Here is a 19,140-nt window from a genome sequence, read left to right on the forward strand (position 1 = left end):
AAAACACCTGGATATGATCTGTAGCGTAGCAATGCATCTTAAATGGACCTTCAGTTAAACATAAATGACCTACATCTGTTATGAAAAAAAAGATCAATAACTGTCTTGAAAGGCCCCAGGGTTAATCATACTGAGAGAAAATTCTGGAATGATGTTCAATGCCAAAACTACAATGTGAAAATATCAGGAAGCTGAATCTATGTGATCTGAATGCCTTCTGGGAATGCACCAGAGGAAAATTTGCAGGATTTTCATTGCAGTGATTGAAAGACTAGAATGTTTTCAATTTCTCTGGAATGTGTTCCAAAAACTAAGAGGCTGTCCTACTGACAGTCTCCCAGAGATGCATTTACACAGATTATAGGGATTCTTTTTTTTCAGAATGCTAAAGTCCACGTACATAAAAAAGTGGCACTATAATGTCCTTCTTTTCAGACTTACAATGCTGTTGAGAAACACTAAAACTTCAGATGCTGATTCAAGAAGCTAAGGACTATGTCCACCCCCTCTCAGCTGGGCTAACACAAAATGTCCTTTGTAGGACCTTTCTCAGTCAATGCTGCAGGTGGCTGACCCAGAGCATGGTGAGGACTGCCCGCTCAAAAATTCTGTTTCATTCTTTTTTACTCTGCTACAGAAAGATGAAAGCTGTGTTCAAATTAAAGCTTGCCTTTCATTTTCCCTGCTTTTGACAGTAGAAAGTTTTAGAAAGTTTAATCTACTTTTTCACATTTTTCTAGCAAATATAATTTGTGAAAGGCAATCACTCTATTTTAACATCTTGGTGAATAGATACAACTGTTTAATTCTGCAAGATTAATACAGACCTGTTTTATGAGAGATCAGTAACTTTTTAGAATTTTTTTTTAATTTGCAAAGGAAAATATTTTCAAAATTTTAATGAATTGTATATTCTTAAGAGAATTTTTTTATTCTCTTAATACTTATTTATATTTTGATTTATTTAAAGTTTTTCAAATTTCTGATTGTTTTCTCTAGGTAAAGCACTAGGAAGCTGACTCATGACAGCAACACCAGTGGAGTTTTGCTGGTCAGAGTGGTATAATTTTATTAGAGTGTTTTCTTTTTCTAGCTTTCTTGCATTATGTACTCAGCAAAACTATTTTGAAAAACATTGACATTGTAACAGAAAAATTATTGTTTTATTAAAATAAAGTTTAAGGCACTGCATGTAACAACAGCAGACATACTGCTGCTAAGAACAGACTTCTACCAATAGTTTTATTTATATTTTTCTTTTTGTTTTATAAATTTGCACAAGTTCATATTTGATATTATTAACTGAGAAAACATCAGAAAGGCATGAAAAATGTGACATTTTACAGTTAGAAATTCACAGATGTATTTTACTAATAAATCAGATTCAAGATTTTGCCTGAAAACAGGACAAAGGTGAAAGCGTGCTTAGAATGTAACCAGGAAGTAAATGTAGCACAATGCAAAAAAAAAAAAGAAAAAAAAAGAAAAAAGAGAAGTAAAAAAGCACAGATGTACATCATACCTCAGGGTTGAGACTGAAAGCTTTTGCAGGTTTTCCAACACAAAGGAAATCAAAGATAATTTCTTTCATTGCAAAATCTAAACGTTCCTAAAATAGCAAAAATACTGCAAATCAGTAAGCTGCTCACTTCTGTTAGTTATTTTCATTAAGGCTATAGAATGCTGAACACCAGTTTAATCAGGGTTTATTTAAATATATGGAAAAACAGATTTTCAGAAGTATGTAGAACATGTTATCAGATCTAAGCTTTTAACAATGCTTTATGTTGACAAAATCCAAAATGTATAGCATTTAAATAGAAAATGATCCATTTTGGAAATAAAGCTTTTAATTATTTCATTTAAACTGCAGTAATTATGGCACTAACACAGTATTTTACATAAAAAGAGCTTGTTCACAGATGGCACAGTTAAGGGAAGATTTTAAGCATCTGTTTGCTTCATTCCTATTCAGAGATTTTAAGTACGTGCTTAAGTGCTTAGCTCAATGGGAAAATTTTCTGAATTTAAGTCATAAAAGAGATGAAGCTTCCAGTACTGCAGGTTAGTCTATTTTAGCAGTTCCCATTTGAACTGATGAAAACAACATGTGTCAGCTCCATGCTGAACTTGGTTGACATCTGACTTACTTTGAAAGCAGTGCAACTTACTGTCCTATACACCAGGGATGAGTCAGTATCAGGATGAAACATGGCCTATTATTTTGAACATTATTGACAGTCAGAGTGTGTCAACAAATGCATTTTTTGACTTGCTGGACATTTTAAAAACTGACAAAAATTACTTGTGAGTGAACACATTTTAATCTATTTTCAATGGAATGAGGTTAATCAAAACCTGTTGTTCAAAACACGTTTGCCCCAGCTCAGTGTATAATATTTTCATCATTCCCTGGATGAAAGATAATGTCAGCAGGGTGGTAAAAAATTCAGTCATTAGAAGTTTACTTATTTGTTAATTTGTTATTGGGAAAATAAGTTGTTCATTCTATGGAAAGATTTACTCATGGCTCTCCCATACCTGTGCAATAAACTGTATTATCTTCACAAAGATGTTTAGAGGCATATCTCTTGGCACAACACCACGGGACCCTTTTGGGAAAAGGGTTGTGACAATAGTAATAAGTCGACTGCAAAAGAAAAATGAACATTAGACATTTTTGGACCTTGCAGATCTTCATGACACTCCATCTAGAAAGACCAGAAAAAACTTCCTTTGAAGTGAAAATGTAATGGGGTGTCTTTTTCTGATCCATTGCTACAAATTCAGTGTAATTATTTTATTTCATTACTACATTACAAGTAAATTAACCAGTCAATAGCCACTATGAAAGTATTTTTAACTTACACTGAACAAGGAGTTGCTTCTAATTTTTCCAAAAGCAGAAACAGTTTATACAGCAATTTTCATTCTGTAATGGACAGTGCCACAAGAGGGAATATTTTGTTGTGTACAGTCGCATTTCTTCTTTTGCAACAAAAATAGGTACAGTTTGAAGGAATTCAGGAGAACTATAAAACCTCTTCACTTGAAACATCCACTCTACAAAGGATTTTCATTACGAATAAATACACTTTACCTTTGGGTAGCTGTGTTGCTTTCACATTTAATTCTGATCATGTAAACCCACAGTAGTCTGTACAGAGATTCCAGTGCAACTCGAGCCATTTTTGGGTCCTTATTCTAGAGAGACATATCAAATAGGAAAAACTTCAGGTACAAATTAGCAAGGAAGTTTTATACTTAAAGGATGCCAACATTCAGCATTTTGATAATGAAGCTACAAAAAAAAAGAGCCTCATCACTGCTCAAAGCTCCATTTCTGTAGCTGTAAGATGCTCGTGCATCCAACCTGCTTCTGTTACTACTAAAGTTGTTGAAAACCCCAAGTATCAAGTTAGTTAAATAAGATACATGTTGAAATTTAAAATCTCTGTTTGAAAACCCCCACAATTTGACTATGAAAATAAAAACTCCTATTCAGTGGATTACATGAATTTAAAAGTTGTTGCACTATGGTGGAGGCTTGGTACTAAGAACAGATAAAAGAATGTACCACACATACTCAAAAGTGAAAGGACAAAAATCAGTGGATGTTTAGGCAGGTCTAATTAACATGGCATCTGTGATCAGCTGGACTGAATTGGTTTATCTGTCTGGATTGCTGTTTATTTTTAGAAACTAGTACAGGGTTGCCTTTGGGTCTGCTCAGTCATATGCAGTTTTCTGTTTCTGTGGCAGTTGTAAGAAACAAGTAAGTGCAGTCCCATCAGTTGTTGAGCCATCTGCTGGGTTAAACTTTGCAGGAGTCCAGTACACTTTGACCTGAGATAAGGTTTGCCTGGCCCACAGGGCAAATCTCCACGGCAAAAATCTGAGATATTTTTGGCAGACAAATGTTGAGCCACAGATCAAAGACTGCGGTTTGATCAAAGAAACTGCAACTGATGCCATCAGAAATTCCTGAATGTGTACGGGTCTGGGTCCTGCAAAATGAGGGCAGACAAATTGATATGGGAGATGATTTCAACTTTCAATGTGGCATCTACCACAAGCTTAGGAATGGAAACACTGGTTTTGGGCCCCAATTTCCATTAAACTCCTTGACAACATATTTTATGCAATAAAACTTTATATGGACGGAAAACTGAATAAAATTTTCTTATTTATTATAGCAGCATACAATGGTTGTCACACATGTTTGGAATAAGTAGTAAAAGGAATGCCAAAGTTTACTTGGCATATTAATCTCTGCAGGATTTTAAAATAATAAAATCAATTACAATCAATTTGTTTATTAACCTGTTTACTTCCAATCTATTTTTCATCAGGTATAATCATGTCAGTCCTTGTACAATTCAGACCTGAGAATTTTATTTCTTCAACAAGTGATGAAGTATGTTTATCAAAATTTATTCTTATTCCAAAGCTTTCAGGAAAACAGCAGGCTGTGGCTGAGTTAAGGTAACAAGAGGCTGTGTAGCAGAGGAGGAAGCTATCTGTCAGCAAATGTCCAAATAGCCCAGTGGTGAGGTACTTAGCTGTGAGAGCCATTGAGAAAGAGGGAGGAGAAAAGGGCTGAGACCAGTATCATTGGAGTTTTCAAAAAATAGTAGACCAGTTTTTTTGTCAGATCAGTAAGCTGCATGGCAGAAACAGGATTAAGAAGATGATAAAAAGCCCAAGATACATCCAGGGACATTAAGGGCATGTCCATGAGCAAGATTTGTCCAAGCTCATGGTGTTGATGTGCACAACTCTCCCTCGAATGGATGGATTTCCAGCTTTTCCTCCAGCTGTGTGAGTTTGGCTTGGGTTTTGAGGTGCCAGCCTGTCTGGTGAAAAGATTGTTTCAATGGCTGGGGCATCTCTTTCTCTGTACTGGGAAGGAGTGGCCAATCACTTCCTTACTTTAGCCACATATTCAGCTACCTTACTTTCTCCTCAAAGTAAAGATTGAATGAGTGCCACAACATTCATCTGTAAATCAAAGCATCTATCAATAAATTACAGGTTGCAAGATAAATTCCAATTTTATTTTCAATCAGTAAGATAAGACCAACTTTTCTTATATTTTCTCTGATGGTTTCAAATAATTTGTCATCATCTTCTCAATTTTCAGAAAGATATATATTCCCATCTGGCTTTGCCTTTTCTGAAGCTTGTAGAATTGCATAAAAACCCATAAAATTAGATTCAATAACAACAAGGTTTTCTGAATCTCTTTGCAAGTAAGATTCTAATGCATCTTCACTGAAGGTTAGGTATTCAAGTACTGGCAGAAAGAAATCTTTAGGCAGACTGAACATTCTGAAGAGCTATTCTAATAGTAGGATCCATATGAAGAGAGCCAATACAAATTGTTTCACTAAGACAGAGAGGAAATATGGCCAGAAAGCAACCATAAAAAAGGATGTAATATGTACCTTTTTTATAAGCTTGAGAACTCAACTTTTGGGGAGCAGATATTTGCCTCTTAGCTGAGAAAGTGGCTGAAATGTGAAGTTTGTGTGAAGTTTGAAGTGTGCTGTTAGCAGAAGCCTCCAAACCACTGGTTCATCAAGACACAGTAGGGAGGCCCTTCATTTGCTCTAATCACTTCACTGTATTTCTTATATTGCCCTTTTCAGGTGGGCATAGGAGCATCCTTTCACAGGGCTGCAGTTTTAGCATGGCAAGGGACATGAGTTATTGCAAAAGTAAAAGGCACGTGGAGGAGCAGCAATGATAACTAGCACATGTGCATTGAACACTACGTGCAGCCTGGGAACCACAGCAGACTGCAGGGGAAAACTAACCTTAAACCTCAAAGATCTAACATGTGGTAAGGGAATAAGAAGGGCGACATGGAGGAAAAAACTTGAAACAGTTTAAGGTTTTTGTAATGCAAACAGTTAACACGAGTGAAATAAGCATTGGAATCAGTGTCCTACAAGTAGTTCCATTTTGAAAAAGCAATAACAAGTTCTTTGTTTCCAACGCTTATGTGAAAATAGCAAGTTACTACTAGCTCAGTTTCGGTATGTCACTCAACTTATTAACTTCCATCAGCAATTTTTTCTGTTTCACAGGTGTTTGACTCAGTCTTGCTTTGAGTTAGAGGAACAGTAGAAATTCAAACTAGACCTAAGAATATTTTTTTGCCGTTGAAAAAACCTGCACAGCTAAAGAACCTGTACTGTCAGGAATAAAGTTATGTATGGAATCAGATGATAGCAATAACTCAGCGCATTTACCTAAAAAGGCTATGCAACAGATCTACAGTGCATACTGAACTCTGAATACAATATTAAAACCAAGAGATACTAACCTTGAGATTGGAAAGGCAGTTGTTGAGGAAAACATGCCATCTGTTTAAAAAGAACTGCTTCTGACTGACACAAAGCAGGCATGTTACCAAGGGGTACAAAGCCTAAACAGGAAATGGATGTCAATAAAGTGTTATTTGCATGTCTACAGCACAAAAAACTAATTTAATAGAGCTACTGTAAACTTGAAGTTCTAATCCCTCCATTTTGTGCAATACAAGTTAGCCAACATAAACACATTAGTAAGCATTAGTATTTAAAAGGAGCCTTCTCTAAAGCTGTTACAGATACCTTTCAAGGATGAACTAAAACCAACCACGTGTGTACTCGTAGGAGTGTAAGACAGGGAACAATTTTACAGATTCCCAGGGCTAAGTTCTGCCAGTTTACTGAGAAATAAAAGCATGGAAATAACTAAACTTTATTATTATAACAACAGGACCCACAGAGATTGTTGGAACTTGTGAATCAGACGGCTATTACTCCTCAAAATCTGCAGTCACAGTATTTACCGCGAGACACGTCAAAGAATTGTGTTAAAACACAGGGAATGCCTGGATTTGCTGGGAGTTACAGCTTGGGAAGTGAAAAAAAAAAGGAAGCAAAGAATACAGAAGTTGAAATACTGTAACCCAGTCTCTTTGTCAACACTTACTTTAACACTTGTAAACAATACACTAAAAAATAAGCTAAAATGCACCTAATGATTTAGAAACTGACTCAGCTATTTCAAGAAGACTAAGGTTTCAGTTGTAATGTTAATAAATCCGGTCAGGACACAAAAGGTGTTAGTAAAAAATAAGGTAACATTCACTTTAAGATGAATTATTTTAAAAATTATCTCTAAATTCTAACTTCAGTCACAGCTCAAAGTATAAACACATTCTAGATCTGTTTCTGTTCCACTAAGACGTAACATAAACTGTCCATATCTAGGCTAATTTCTTGAGCAAATGGCAAATGTACATTAATTTTAATTTTTATAATCATGTCCAAAATACATATGGGACAGGATACCTGAAATCTTCTCACAGAAGACTTTCTTACTATACAATCGAGTACTTGACTGGATCACAGAGTCTAGTAACATTCCAAGAGTGTTACAGCCCATCCTAAGGAAGATCCCTAGGAGGGAAGATAAACCATCTCCTGGAATTTCCTAATTCTCTCCATTCACTACCAAGGAACCTTAATGACTAGCTCATACGAGGTAATTTTAGATAGAAAATGAAGCAAGATGACTTCCCCCATCCTGTCTGTACAGTGAGTGCATGGATTCACCAAACACTGATCTTGGTCCAGTTCAGACTTTAAGGAGTGTGCTTTCTTCCTGGAAGTCTGGAAATATGCACTGCAGCTATTTCTGTCAACTGTTTGCCTTTCCCCTCCTCCTCCTCGCAATGTTTGTATTTCTAATCACACCCTCACAAGAATCTATTCTACTTTGTCATTTTTAACTACGTAGCCTCCAGTGTGGTATGTGCAGACAAGCAATCAAATGCAAAGGCCCAGCTGTGCAATCCTTTCTCAAGAATGTAGTATTGACTTTGGCAAGTATGGCCACAGTTTAGGAAGTTCTATTTAATGTAAAAACTGTACAAAAAAGCTCTACCCTGCTGCAGCTCCAACAATGTTTTATTAACTCAATAGAGTGGAACAGAGCCACACAAACACAAACAGAGTGAAATCAGAAATCCATCTCAAGCCTCCCACTAATTCAAACTGGATCAGGACTGCAGCCCAGGGGATGCTCTGAATGTCCCCTGGGAATGCTGTAACAGGCAGAGAGCTCCAGCACACTCCTGCAGTCCTCCCAGCAGTTTCGCTAGCGCCAGTGACCAGCATTTGCCGAAAGAACTGGAAACAAGGAAGTCTTTTTGACTTTCCCCTAGAACGAGGGAGGACAAATGACAAACTTTCTTTACTTAAAAGGCCCAAGACTTCAAAATGGATTAGCTAATGCCACACTGCTGACAGGCGCTGACCCAGTTGGAGAGACAGACTGCTTAAGGCAGCCAGCATCAAACTGACTCAGATCCTCATTTAATTCAGATCAACTCATGATTCCAAAAATACACTGCAGTGCCACTGTTCATCTCACATGAAAAAAAATGAAATAGGGAGCTACATAGTTGCCAAGTTATGGATTTAAAAGGGCATGTGTTATAATTTTTTTCCTTCCTACAATGCATTATTTAAGCCCCGTTAAAGAGTTGCTCCCACATGCCTCATTTGTTCTCGCTTGACAAGAAGTGAACTCTATTGTTTCTCCTCTTCTCCTAATGTTTACACATAACAACTACGAGAAAACATAACCATTTAATAATCTCAAAACCAGAAGCTGAAAACATATTTGATTCAGACTAATTTAGATTATATTATCAGTAAAATAATTATAGTTATTTTCTGGAAACACAGTAATCTTCCCTGCAAATAGAAATGTATTGGTTATAGCCAAATGCAAATAAAACATTTTGCAATTTTCCAAGGGTCTTGCTCAGAAATATTTGTGACAATAAATTTTAACCTCTGCTTCTTAGAGTTACTAACCAATGAGTGTTTCTTTCGTGATGAAAGTTCAAGCGTTGTATCATACAGGCTTTCAACAAAGTTCCTCAGACAGGGGACATTCACTTCATTTTTAACAGCCTGAAATAAAATTTCATGTCAGTAAAAAAACTATTTCAAAAGCTGTTTTATCTAATTTTAAAATATTATGCAAACAACATCAAAAATAAACTTACAGCAGCTACGGGGACAAGAATTTCAACAAACAGTCCTGCCAGTGCATGCTTGATATCTTTGTCTTTAACTTCAAGGAAATAATGTGCACATTCCTAAAGTAAAAAAAAAAAATACAAGAAACATAAATTGCATATCAGCTGGAATAAAGACCCCTGAATGTTTGCTGAATGTGAATCACATGTCAGTGACTAATTTTATCCTGCAAATCCCACTGAAAACATTTGCCTCTTAACTTCTAAATCTGCATTTTGCAGCAAGCAGAAAGCAGGACATAAGTCAAGATCAAGGAGCTGTTGCTCTAATCCAGAATGTCTCCACTGACTCCAGCTGTGCCTGGTGGTGTATTGGACTGGAAATTGAGTTGACCTCATGCCCTGTGTGTATCTTCAGGAGCAAAACTAATAGTCAACATGGAGTGCTTCACACAATGCTTTGAGAAGCCAGAAAAGGAATTTAATCCTCTGGTTAAGACACACAGGGCAATGAACAATCTTATTGTAAATATTTTCGGATGAATTTCATTGCTAGGATTCGTTGCATATTGTGGGTCAATATGGAATTGTGCTATGTGAGGACAATTTCCAGCCTGCATCTGGGGATTAAGAAAAAAATAAAAACAGACTTTGTCCTAAACATGCAGTGAACTACTCTCCAGACAGCTGTGTTGCTCAGGAAGTGAGGGAGGGGAGATAAGCATCCACCCACTTGTGTGTACAACTTCTCTGAGGATGGCAAATCCTATTGCCCCAGTTACTTTTTCTCTGGGTTCAAGGCCCAAACAGCCCCTGAATGTAGGAGGAAGGTCCCCACTGACCATTTTTCCTTCATAGTCATGCAGAGCAGTTTAAATCTCAGATCATGCATACTTTTTGCCTGTGTGCTAACAGGATTATACAACACATGGCTTCAGTCAGTCCAGCCAGCCTTCCTGAGGTGCTTCTGCACTCTTTGGGGGAAGATAGGCTCTTCTGGAGCTCACTCCTGAAATCAGCTGACCCTTTGAAAGCATCTCTCTCTACTACAGCAGCACTATGTGACAGAGGTTTTAGGTGAAACACTGCATGGAGATACTCAAACAGACAAACTGCCCAAAGAGTTGAAATGTACTTCACCAAACTGAGAAAACAAGGTTTCCCCACATGCACAAGTGCGTCTTATGATGCAGAGTAGTAAATGTAAGAATTCATTTAGTACTTAGAGATTGCAGCAGGGGAAGGCAGAGATTCAAATTTCACTTTTACTGGAAGGATTTTTACCACAGATTTTAATAGTAGTGAACACTGGATAAAGCTGAGCCATAACCTCATTCACTCATCAAGTCAAGTGAACACATATTACTTTGGTATTTTGCCAGCTCTTGATAATTTAAACTAAGTTGACACATGCTAGTATGTGTCTACACAATTAAGAGTAAGGTAGGAAAAAAAATTACCTCTTTCTGTGCTGTTAAATGTCTTAAATATGCAATTAAGTATGGTTTAGATGATATTGTAAAGCTGAAATAGAATGTGCTTCCTGTTCAGGACTTAAAAGAAAAAGCTCACTGTGTCTGTATGCATGTATATTTGTATTCCAATGCCAAATCCTTACTTGTGGGCATCTAACAATGATTTTTTTCCTCCATTTACACCATTGATACACTAAACTTTACATGGAGGTTTATATAAAATATTTGTTTAACTGGATGAGTGGGTGCAAAGCATGTAACCATGTGGGTGAGCCCAAGAAAAAAAGGGCAATAGAAAGATTAAGCTAAAGAAACTGGCTGGTGGGAACAAAACCAACTGAACATTACCAGCAAGAACTCTGAAACATTAAGTAATTGCTTGCCTTTTACAAAATTATGTAATCTATTAATTTAAAGCATTCATTGTAGTCAAACTATGTTCTGTACTAGTGACTTTTAAACCAGGAGTGTACAGAATGCACTCTACAGCAAGCAGGGGGAAGGTGTGGTAGAAGGAGACAACATGTGCAAAGGAAAGTCCATCCAGCTTTTGCCTCAATTCTCTGTCTCTTCCTCAGTGTCTTCCTCCATTAGAAACTCCTCTCTTTTCTGGCAACTGTGTGAGTACTAGAAGATTCACTTTGGAGGCAGTGAACAGCTAGGGAGACACAGCTAGACACAGACACAGGGCAAGGAACAGCTGTGGGATAGTGGGGTGGAAGGGCTGGGGGCTACAGAACAAAACCTCTTCTAGCTGAAGGGTGAGCTCTAGGGACTAGATGTATATAACTGATGAAAAGCTGGTATGGGGTTCAGAACAAGCAGAAAGCTTTAGCTGCATGTAGGTTTATGTGGAAATGACACATGGAAAATCTCCTAGAATATTACATGGAAAGTGAAGGCTAGTCCATTCAGAAAGGTCAGGGAAACCACAGCTATGTCCTTAAGAATTTTACCTGCATAAACTGAAGAGAAGCTTCAAAGTCCTCCACAGGATACATCTTAATGCGAAAGAATTTCATTCCCATTATAAGACTGATGATGCTTTGAACTACATACGGGCTTTGTTCTTTATGCCGCAACTCTTTCAGCTCTGCCATAAATTTCTTCTTTACAGCAGGAAATCTATGAATTCAGATTGGTTAGTTTCAAAAAGTTCAAAATCAATATTTGAAATGTACTGCAAAGTATACAGATTGGGAAAAACCTGAAGAAGATAAAACTTAGGTTGTATAAAAGTACCATTTCACTCAGTACTTTAATAGATTTTTTTTTTTGTTTAGCTTTCTTTCACTTGTAATAAACTGAGAAAAGGAAGCATACAGCCTGATCTTAGTCCCTTTAGATAACCACATATTTGAAATTATTTTATTACCATGCACCTCTTTTACATAAGAGCTAACAATATCATTTAAATAACCCCTTCAAACATTTTTCAAAAACCCATGATGAAACATAGCTATCTTGCAAGTACATGTAATATTTTCAAAAGAAAATGTTTATACTATAACCCTGAAAAATATTCATATAGGCAGTTTGCCCCTTCAGTTTTTCCCCTAATAGCCATTACAGTAACACTTAAGCATTAACAAACTACAATAACTTAGGGTAGAGGGCTCTGTGATCATTTTTGTTCTCCCCCACAAATCTATTGAAGATGTCTTTGGAGACATATTGTCCATAAAAATTACATATGGAAAGGGCATCCAACAGGACCTCCTGCCCTTTTTGAGACAAAATGGAAAGATTGTAATTGTCTTGGTGGGTGTACCATGTAACAACCTCTTGTTATCCTCTTTGATAGACAACCATGTGAATTGAAAGAAATAGGTTAGCAGGAAGAAGCCCTTCAGTTACAGAAACATTTTAACAAGGCCCTTCAGAACTTTGACAGTCAATGTGAAGTTTTGGATCCAGATGCAACTTCTCCCTTTGCATTTGACCCAGCCAATTCAGAGGCCCAGGTAAGACCTTAGCTGAATTTATATGATTTCCAGAATCTCAAACTGTTTTACCCACATCAAGCCAAACTGACTTGCTTTGTAGAGCTGAGACTCGGCCTCAGCAACACCGAAGTGTCAGGAGACAAATAGCATTACATCAGGGCAGTAAAATTCATCTCTACCTAGTTTGTGGTTTAAGTGAACAATAAAAAGCTATATTGGCTACATGAGATCCTGAGTTTGACTGTTTCCAAATTCAAAATTTAAGATCTGACCCACAAAATGTTTTATGTCATCTGTTCTAAGAAGGACGAAGGGTTCAGAAGCAGATGCATTAAGTTCTGAGCTGAAATTGCTGCAGAGAGCCTTAATATTGTTGCTATGCAGGAGGATAGCCATTTATAGGTTTGCCCAGCTAAAGAAAAAATAGCATCTACAAAAAAGCTAGTTAAAATAGCTCTCTTCAGCCCTTTGGGCTTTCTACAGACGTCATTGCTGAGATAGGAAAAATAATGCTGCTGCAGTTGAGTTGAATTTATTCAGTATCACTGGACTAGATGCAGAAAGCCTGTGATTCCCTAGAGGCCTATGTTCTAGAACATCTGGATAAATAGAAGGCCAATGAACTGAAATAACTTATTCCTACAGAATAATTAAAGAAAGTGAGAAAATCAGAATATTCACATGCTAAGCAAGCAGACTTTGTCATATTTATGAAGGAAATAATATACTGAATTTTTCTTACTTTGCTTGAGCTAGAACACCTATTACTTCTGCATACAAATCTGCAACAATGTGCATATTCCCAGTGTTAGGACCAAGGTACCTAGCAAGACACAAGAAAGAATTCTCAGCTGAGAAAACATACTTTTTAAACCACAACTGTTACAAAAATAAGAAAGTATCTTTTTCATAGAATTTTTGCATGAAAAATAGCCTTACCCTTCTTTGTACTTAAAGTGCTTGAAAGCCAAGTTAATAACATCATTTACCAAACTGTCTATTACAGGATGAAGTGGAATCTGGAAACATAAAATAAAATATAACAAGTACACATATGCTAGTATTACTGAGGGATTCAGAAATATTCAGAAATATATCAGTTAAAATAGCATGTAGCTAACAAAATAGCTAAAATGAGACAGCCATTCTATGTTTATTTAGTTTTGAAGATAAATAGTTTAGCTCCAAAGACTTGGCAAAGTAAGGTCAGTATGAGCACAGAATGCTATGTATCATACAGGTGCAAGAAAGACAGCAATGAAGAAGCATGCAGGATATATTTCATGAATTTATTTTAATCTTAAAGATGCAAACAGAACGAAGAATCCCAAAATTCACTTGCATTGCTAATTTCCATAATTTATTAGTTAATGGACAATTTGAGAACTCCTACCTGTTTCAAAACTTCTATTAATACTAAAGAAAAAATAAAATCAATAGCCAGATCTCTTCTCTCCATTAAATAGTCCCTCTGCTGTTCATCACTGCAAAATCAAACCAAGAAACACAGTATTTGGAGGTGTCATAATTCATATTATATGCCTTCTTCAATTGCATATATACAGATAACAGGGAATTGTGTTCTACCTTTTAAATTGCAGTCTAGCATTTCAGTAAGTAATGTAATGTTATGCTCTTAAAATCTGAGATAAGCAGACCAAATGTAATTTGTTACTGTGATGTTCTTTCAATTGCTTATATATCACCTATCCATTTCCTCCTTCTTTTTCTTCCAGTTAAAGATCCAAAATAATTAAAAAAACCCCCAAAACCAAGGCAACTTGTGGATTCTATATTCTAACAAATCAATTTAATTTAAAGTTATTGCTGATTACACCATTTAGACCATTCTTAATTACATTTTAGAAGCAAATGTAACTGTGCTATCAAATTCATATTTAGACTTGTCATGAATTTTGGCAAATGCCTTAAAAGTACCAGTGGAGAATTCACAACCAAATTGTATTATCTCTTAAAAAAAGTTCCAGTGTTAATTTTTTAGCTTTGGCAACACTTGTCAAACTTTTAACACATTTTTTGTACAGAACAACACAGAGGAATAAAAGTCTGAGGCGAACAGCTTCCAATAGAAATACCAAAAAATACCCATTTCAATCAACTGATTAAAGTTTCAAAGTGTACTGAAAAGATAACATGAAATATACAGTATTTTTTTGTAAAATTAAACATTAAAGAAACAGTTCTGCAGTCCACTTGAAGCATTTAACATGATTCCAGTGAGATTTTTGTTTAAATTTGGCACAATTCTTATTAACATTGACAGTTTTAGTGATTTCAATTGTACTTATGTGTTTGTAATAAAACAGGCATTTGAGAGTACAGCTTGATGAGTGTTGAAGCAAGTTATTTGCATTTTGGTTCCCTTTGGTTTTACATTAAGTGGAGAAATAACTGTATAACTCGTTATACATTCCTTCTGTAACACCACCCATTGACAGAGTGGTCTTGTTTCACTGCTAAACTGACCTTCAACGAAATTTTGGGTGGAGTTCCTGAAGACAGATATTTATGAGCAGGTAATCGTGGAACAAGTTGGGAGAAAGAAGCAATTCAAGGCAAGGATTCATCTCACCCAAAAGCAGACATCTAATTAATGAACTGTGTCTTCATACTGCCCATTTCTACTGACATAAAGAGTCTAATTCAGGTTCATTTTTATCTTGGTATCTAAACCTAGACACCAACTCCTTGCTCCAGCAACCACCGCCTTTTGTAGTTACTGGGTTATAATATAATCCCAATGTGAAGAATTCCTTAACATTTCTGAACACCAGGTTTGACAGTTCATTCTCCTGCTGTTTCATTGAAGCATGTAAATGTAGTACTGAAGTATTCAGAAAAACTCAAAGTTTGAAGAGTATTGAACCACATTGCCAGACCTCAATGTAACTAAAATCACTTTGCTGCCTTATCACTGAGGAACTATGGACATCATTATTTTTGCATGCTTGTTACTTTTAAGAGGTATGCTGCTAAATCTCCCTGACTGATTCTCAGGTTTTCAGATTGAGGGTAGGTATATGTGTATTTTTTTATGTGTAAACAGAAAGCTATATAAGAAAAATTCTTCCAAGTGGCACAGAATTATTGCTCGATCACTTGAGTAAATACGGTTTATACAAACTGGTATTTAAATATGAAAGCATCCAAAATATCTGTAAGGCAATTACAACAGCATGTAACAGTTATGTTTGAACTATGAGGAGCATAAGGTGAAAGACACAATTATTCCATCCATCAAGAAGCTGAGAGAAGATTTCCAGGAACAAGCAGAAAAACAACACAATTATCAAGCAACTGTTACCTCACAAAAGTTGATGGGTGAACTGTAACACACTTAACCTTGGAATTTATCAATTGCACATGTTCAAAAACATACCTTTTGGATTTAGTGCTTGTTCTTGGTCTGTACTCATGAGATTCATCTTCTATACCGTTCTGCCTTTTATACCAATCAAACAAAGTGCGCAGGATAGAGGGCAGACAATATTCTGAAAGTGAGCTCATTGAGCTTATAACCTATCAGGAAAACACAATAAATAACAAGTAAAATGCTGTCCAGGTTTTCTCTCCTCCTTAAAAAGAGTACTAATTCAATGGTTCATTCTTATTTTCATCCATTTTTTGAGAACTATGGTACAAGCAGTGACTTAATGTTCTGCATTTCCTATCTTTAAAAGAAGTGTAGACATGGCATGTAGGAACATGGTTTAGTGTTTAGACTTGACAGTGTTGGGTTTGTGGTTGAACTTGATGATATCAAAAGTATTTTCCAACCTAAATGAATCTGTGATTCTATAAAACATAAACAAAAATGCAACACCAGAGTGCATGTTGATAAAGTCTTTATATTGATGATATTAAAATGCATTAAAATTGTGTTTAACATCTTTCAACCTACCAGAAAATCATCTAGTTCTTCAAGCAGGTTATTTTGATTTGTTACACAATGTTGATTTGAGTTCAAACTGATTGTAAGAAAAGAAAAAGTAATGAATTAGAGGTACTGTCTCCAGGGGTTATATATGACGGCTGGATGCCCCCATTGAAACTCCAAATATGTCAGGAAACACCAGAAGTTCTGCAATCATTTTAATCAACTGACCATGCAGATGGATGTATCTTACTCATAGGCTCCCACACCTGAAAACTTAAGAAAAAACCTGAAAACTTCTCTTTTATATATAGAAAAATGTTTAGAGTTTCTTGTGTCATTGTGGGCACAAATAAACAAAACATAGTTTAGAATTATTCCTTAAAGGTTGCTGATTAAACAGCTCTAGCGGCATACTGGATAAGAAGATTACTGCTCACTCAGTATTAACTGTGTCACCAATTACAAAAATGTTACTGAGCATCTTGGCCTGAACTGTGACTTAAACATTCTACTACAAGAAACCATAAAGCTACAAAACATGAAAAGATCAACAAGCAGGGTGAACCCTCCCCCCAGCCTTATTATACAAGAGGATAATACATGTATTGCAACTGAACGTTCACAGCTACAGTATTTGTGCACATTCTAAGAAAATAAGAAACAACTGTTTAAAATAGGGAAGAAATTAGTGATCTGGAGATTTTTGACACCTTAAGATCATGCAGGCCTTGATCTTGCAGAGAACTGAGTATCAGGAGTGAAGAGCTGAAGTGTGCACTACATGCTAAGTACACTGATTATGTAATTAACTGTCAGGTTCACCTACCTGCTTAAACTTAAACCAAATTCTTGTGGAAAAACAATAGAGTTTAATGTCTCATGTAACACCAAACTTGTGTGAGTGCTGTGTGAATAAGACCAGAGCAAAACTGGCAGAGCAAGCATTCCCAAATACTACTATAACCTTAATTGAGAACTTTTGTGGATGACACTTAGTCTAGATGAGTAGCTCTGAATCTCTTTTGTAGTTTTTCAGCCTCAACTAATTTAACTAATTCACAACGACATTGCGGATTAAAGTCAATGAGACACTTTGAGGATGAAGTATTATTATTCAGGTACTGTGGCCTAAAATTAAACATGCTGCATTAGAAAGATATAATAACTGCCCCTGCTAAATTAAAAGTTTCCATAAAAGTAATATTATTGGAAAACTTTCATCTAGTCTGCAATAGATTTTTTTACCTGAAATATGAAACATATTGCTGTGGAAGACATAATGAAGCAAATGCTTGCAGCAGTGACAGGAGGCCTTTCATAAAGAATTACTATAGGACTTCAGGCTCAAATATACCAAAGCCTTCTAGTGTTAAGCCTTCAGATAAATACTCAGAAAAAATCAGTCACCTGGTGTCGGGGTAAACTATACACTACCGACTCACTTCTCTACTGTTTTTACAAAACTTTTTATGAAGTTAGCACAACACTGCTCGTTAATGACGAAATACAATGAAAATGGATTTCCTAGGGAAGACTAGAAAAGAACCATAAAATCATGGACTCACAGAATAGTTTGGGTTGGAAGAGACCTCAAAGGTCATCTAGTTCCAACCTCCCTAATATTGGCTGGGACACCTTCCACTAGACGAGGGCGATCAAAGCCCAGCCAACCTGGCTTTGAACACTTCCAGGAATGGGGCATCTACACCTTCTCCAAACAAGCTGCTTCAGCCTCACAGTAAAAAATATCCTCCTTCTACTTAGTAAAAAATTACCCTTTTTTAACTTAAAACCCTTAGTCTTTGTCCTAACTCCACTGGCCCTATTAAAAAGTCTGTCCTCAAACAGACCTAAATATCTTTTCAGAAATCACAGTAGCTAACTATAAATGAAAAGTTGTTTCAATCAGATCTTCCTGCATGTTCACTGACATACTTATCACAGTTGATCTCTAAATCCCACCTAAAAAATGTCACCAGAAAAAGTCAAAGTGATTCCTGTTAAATCTTCTCATGCCATACTTTCTCTGCTGACTTTACAGTGTCTGTCTTCATTTGGGATAAAAGGTCAATATAGCTTTTTATTTTTTCCTTCTTTTTTTTTTTTTTTTTAATCTTTCTGTCATTGCACTTTTAAGACAGGAAGGAAGGGTGGACTGGGAAAAGACCTGGCTCTCAGGGAACAGGAAGGGAGGGAAGTCTAGCCAGCATGCCGGTTACTCAACCCTTTCATTTACTGGAAGTAAGTCCAGGAGTGAGATGAATTCTAGCTCTGTGCTGCTCCTGAAAGGGAGTGCACAGATGTACAAATATGTCCTTGTTGGACAAGTGATCATATTCTTCCATCATAAATGAACTACCTACTGTACAGCTTAAGGATAAGAAAGCTGCACAAGCAGGGAGCTGTTAGAAACCCGTGTTCACAGAGCATTAAATATACTTTATGTAAATGATTAATATTTATTTTGGATTAAAATGCAAGAGTAAATTTAATGAAATTCTGCTCAGACAGCTCACTACAATTTATATACTTTCATAAAAGTCTTAATATATTATCAAAATTCAAATACACAAAAGGTTTCCACAAACAGCAAATTGATATGATTACTTTTTTCATTTCACTAATGAATTTATATGTGCCTTAACACCAAATATATTCAAAACTGCACCTAGTTTCCAGCAGTATCATTAATTTTTTTGGCATCCTTTTTCTATACCACATTTATCAATCAATATATATGTTGAATGGGCATCTTATTGCCATTTAAATAATGCA

The 19,140-nt window shown here is 36.1% G+C and overlaps 1 protein-coding gene across 7 annotated transcripts in view; it reads right to left on the reverse strand.

The window, feature by feature from the left end:
* FRY (FRY microtubule binding protein) overlaps positions 1 to 19,140 on the reverse strand; it is a 224,315-nt gene that overhangs the window by 89,838 nt on the left and 115,337 nt on the right. For all 7 annotated transcript variants that reach the window (XM_058019112.1, XM_058019111.1, XM_058019115.1 and 4 more), the window contains 11 exons: positions 15,868 to 16,007; positions 13,861 to 13,951; positions 13,407 to 13,486; positions 13,210 to 13,290; positions 11,478 to 11,646; positions 9,074 to 9,166; positions 8,880 to 8,978; positions 6,332 to 6,433; positions 3,101 to 3,204; positions 2,542 to 2,650; positions 1,523 to 1,609 (listed from right to left, as the gene is read on the reverse strand). In XM_058019112.1, coding sequence (XP_057875095.1) covers positions 1,523 to 1,609; positions 2,542 to 2,650; positions 3,101 to 3,204; positions 6,332 to 6,433; positions 8,880 to 8,978; positions 9,074 to 9,166; positions 11,478 to 11,646; positions 13,210 to 13,290; positions 13,407 to 13,486; positions 13,861 to 13,951; positions 15,868 to 16,007 — 1,155 coding nt within the window. The remainder of the gene's footprint in view (positions 1 to 1,522; positions 1,610 to 2,541; positions 2,651 to 3,100; positions 3,205 to 6,331; positions 6,434 to 8,879; positions 8,979 to 9,073; positions 9,167 to 11,477; positions 11,647 to 13,209; positions 13,291 to 13,406; positions 13,487 to 13,860; positions 13,952 to 15,867; positions 16,008 to 19,140) is intronic.

The sequence above is a fragment of the Melospiza georgiana genome, chromosome 2, assembly GCF_028018845.1.
Source record: "Melospiza georgiana isolate bMelGeo1 chromosome 2, bMelGeo1.pri, whole genome shotgun sequence".
Classification (NCBI taxonomy): domain Eukaryota; kingdom Metazoa; phylum Chordata; class Aves; order Passeriformes; family Passerellidae; genus Melospiza; species Melospiza georgiana.